The sequence below is a fragment of the Xenopus laevis genome, chromosome 1L (assembly GCF_017654675.1).
Source record: "Xenopus laevis strain J_2021 chromosome 1L, Xenopus_laevis_v10.1, whole genome shotgun sequence".
NCBI classification, from domain to species: domain Eukaryota; kingdom Metazoa; phylum Chordata; class Amphibia; order Anura; family Pipidae; genus Xenopus; species Xenopus laevis.
In genome coordinates, this window is record NC_054371.1 from 114,743,073 (window position 1) to 114,746,470 (window position 3,398).

Sequence of the window (3,398 nt, forward strand, 5' to 3'; positions counted from 1 at the left end):
TATGTAAGGGTGGCTGTAATAAACCCTACAGGTTTAGTAATTTATGATGCATGAAATGATGCCTTATTGACACATTCTTTCAAATCGTGTATTAATTGGTATCCTATAGAAAACACAAAAATTATCTAATTAATGTACCTTATTAGCTCCCAAAAAAAAGAGCATAGTCATTAGGGAACAAAGGCACTCATACACACTGAGAAACAACTATCACAGCACCACAGTAAAACAAAGCAAGACAAAAGATCTAAACATTTACCTTACTAGACAGAAAACATAAGCACTAGGCTCAGATTATGCAGACAGCAGCAATACAGGACATATATAAAGGCTGCCACTTCTCACCCTTCAACAGCACTGAAACTTTCATTCATCCAAAATGGGAAAGGTAAGTCACAATCGTGATCTATACAGCTGTTTTATTTAACTCAGGTTTATATTTTTGTTATGAATGCATGTCTAAATTCTAACTTATTCTTTAACGTATTCATGTTTAAATTAGAATTTATTTGAACTTACTTAAAATAGAACTATACATAAGCCAACATTTATTTTAATTGTTTTATAGGGTTAAGGCTTATGACATATATGGCATTTTGCTAAAACTATTTGCCATTGGTTAGCCTCCCAAAAGATTACCAACTAACCACTATATATATTTATATATAATGTCCTTGGTAAATGTGTAAAATGAATTTGTTCTTTCATTCAGATCTTCTTCTACGAGGAAAGGAACTTCCAAGGTCGCCACTATGAGTGCAGCTCAGACTGTTCTGACCTGTCTTCATACTTCAATCGCTGTAACTCCATCAGGGTAGAGGGTGGAAACTGGATCCTCTATGAGCACCCCAGTTACAGGGGACACCAGTATTATCTCTGGCAAGGAGAATACCCAGACTTTCAGAGATGGATGGGCTTCAATGACTCCATCAGGTCCTGTCGCTTTCTTCCCAATGTAAGTGTTTGCAAAGTTATGTTTACACAAAATACCATAACAAATAAAACAAATAACCAAACCCCATCCACAGTATACACAACAGTAGGGATTCTAAAAAGAAGTCACATTTTTCTTCCAAGTACAACACTGGAACGCCCTATAAGCAGAAGCTTAATTACTGAACATATCACAGAAACAGTCTATTTACCCTTCTTGAGAGTTCCTCTTTTATTATATGCAAACTGTAGTTTAAGGAATGAAGTCACATCACTTTATATTTGCTATCTGATTTACACTCCATTAACATTAAAGGGGAAATTTAGGAGTAATAGAAGATTAAAGAGAAGTTTCCTATACTTTTTAAAATATAATATATTATAGAAAAGTTTCTCTGTATTTATTCATAATGTTTTTCATTAAAAGTACCATGGCCAGTACAAAATGAGAATTTATGAAAGAGGAGACTTCCAAGGGCAGATGATGGAGTTCTTTGATGACTGCCCCAATACTTATGATCGATTCCGTTTCCATGACATTCACTCCTGCAATGTGTTTGATGGCCACTGGATGTTCTATGAGGAACCCAACTACAGGGGACGTCAGTACTACCTGAGATCCGGAGAATACAGGAGTTACAATGACTGGGGATCCTCAAGTCCCAGAATTGGATCATTCAGAAGAGTTCATCACATGTTTTAAATCATATGGAAAAAATTATAACATAGTTCAATAAATATATTCAACAGAAGTGAAATTTGTGATTTGTTGCATTACTGTCTCAGAATATATTAACGATTTTGGTGAAGGGAACATAGAGATGAGTGTGATATATTAAACCTCTAATCACTCTACAAAGGTATTGAGTATGATTTTGGATAAACAATTCAGTTATATATATATATATATATATATATATATATATATATATATATATATATATATATATATATATATATATATTGTGGTAGAGTGACAGAGGAATTGGTTAAGAAGGGGTGTTTTTCCTTTGATTTCTCCTCAGTAGAAGATATAGGCACCAGGAAGGGTGTTAATAAACAGAGAAGAGTTGCTCTGTTAATAGGCTTTGGTGGCCAGGTCCTGGAAGTTGGAGTATTCGGGAAGGAATAGGCAAGCCAGGTACTCCGATCCAGTAGTCTAACTCGCGGATTAGAGCTCACCTTCCACAGGAAGGCTGTCCTGTCCTGTGGAAAGGTATTTAGTTCTAGTGGGCCTGTTAGGAATCTCTCTCAGAGCAGGACACAGAGCAGGAAGGACACCTGCCTGTGTGTGGAACTCCCAGAGGGGCTGGGGTGCCATTTGCCACTGCAAGGTACAGAGAGAGGAGACCAAGTGACAAAGAGTCTGTCTGACTGAGAAAAACCAGGAGGCTGAGCAATCCCCCAGGAGATTTGTGAGTACAGGGGTGACCCCAATACAAATGTTTTCTTACTGGTAGTCCATGAGGGGCCCAGTTTAGTAAGGGAACTCTTTATGTGTGAAGTTATTTTTATGATTTCTTTTGTATCCTGAAATGGTCACCCCTCTGTATAAATGAACTGCCTCTTCAAAGAGAATTTAAGGGGCACACAAATTTTCTTATTTCTTATTTGGGCAGCACTCCAGAATAAAGTTAAAAATGCCTTTATTCACAATCAGCAGGGCAGTGCAGATGCTGCCCTGCTGATTGTGAATAAAGGCATTTTTAACTTTATTCTGGCGTGCTGCCCATTTTGATTCGTAAATAAACTGCCTTAAAAAGAGAAAAGTGTCTGCTGTGGATCCCGCAGCTTACAATATAATATATATATATCTATATATATCTATATATATCTATATATATCTATATAACAACCAAAGGGGTCGGTGCACACAGAGCACAAAATGGATGCCTAGGTGCTGGAGCAATTAAACATAAAATGGAGATAACAAGAAGAGCCCGCACACACAGGACTTGAGTGAAGAAAAATTATTTTCGTTTATTCAACGTTTCGGCCCAGTCACATGAGCCGTCTTCATACATACGCACACACACACACACACACATATATATATATATATATATATATATATATATATATATATATATATATATATATATATATATATATATAGACTAAACGAAAAGGAATGCACAACCATAAAGGAGATCCGAAGGCGAGGTACCAGTCTTTAAAAATATAAATAATCCTTTCGATGACGGCACTCCATATTCAATCAGGTTTAGACAAACAATTCAGTTCGTGTAGGTTTATTAGGTGGACCAACTTTTCGATCGATCGATCGAATCTTCGTCAGGGTGAGACTGCCAAACATAGAGAGCCAATTTAAACATACAAAATGGCGCCAAAGTACCGGAGCTAGGGAGCCTAGCAACACTAGTGTGAGGAAAAAAATTAGGAGTGAAGTGAATAGGGAAAGGAAAAGTCACGCAGTACCATCCAACGCCCCCCTTACCTGGAAT

General features: G+C 36.9%; 1 protein-coding gene across 1 annotated transcript; it reads left to right on the forward strand.

Moving 5' to 3' along the window:
* Positions 1-314: 314 nt before the first annotated feature.
* On the forward strand, positions 315-1,679 carry crygdl.33.L (crystallin gamma D like gene 33 L homeolog). Its single transcript, XM_018226366.2, has 3 exons — positions 315-388; positions 713-955; positions 1,361-1,679. Exons 1-3 carry the CDS (start codon positions 380-382, stop codon positions 1,634-1,636), a joined length of 528 nt encoding a protein of 175 aa, XP_018081855.1. The 5' UTR covers positions 315-379; the 3' UTR covers positions 1,637-1,679.
* The last annotated feature ends 1,719 nt before the right edge of the window (positions 1,680-3,398 follow it).

Coding starts and splice junctions, on each gene's coding strand:
- crygdl.33.L (XM_018226366.2), top strand. Junction 956..1,360: donor CCTGTCGCTTTCTTCCCAAT/GTAAGTGTTTGC, acceptor TTTCATTAAAAG/TACCATGGCCAGTACAAAAT.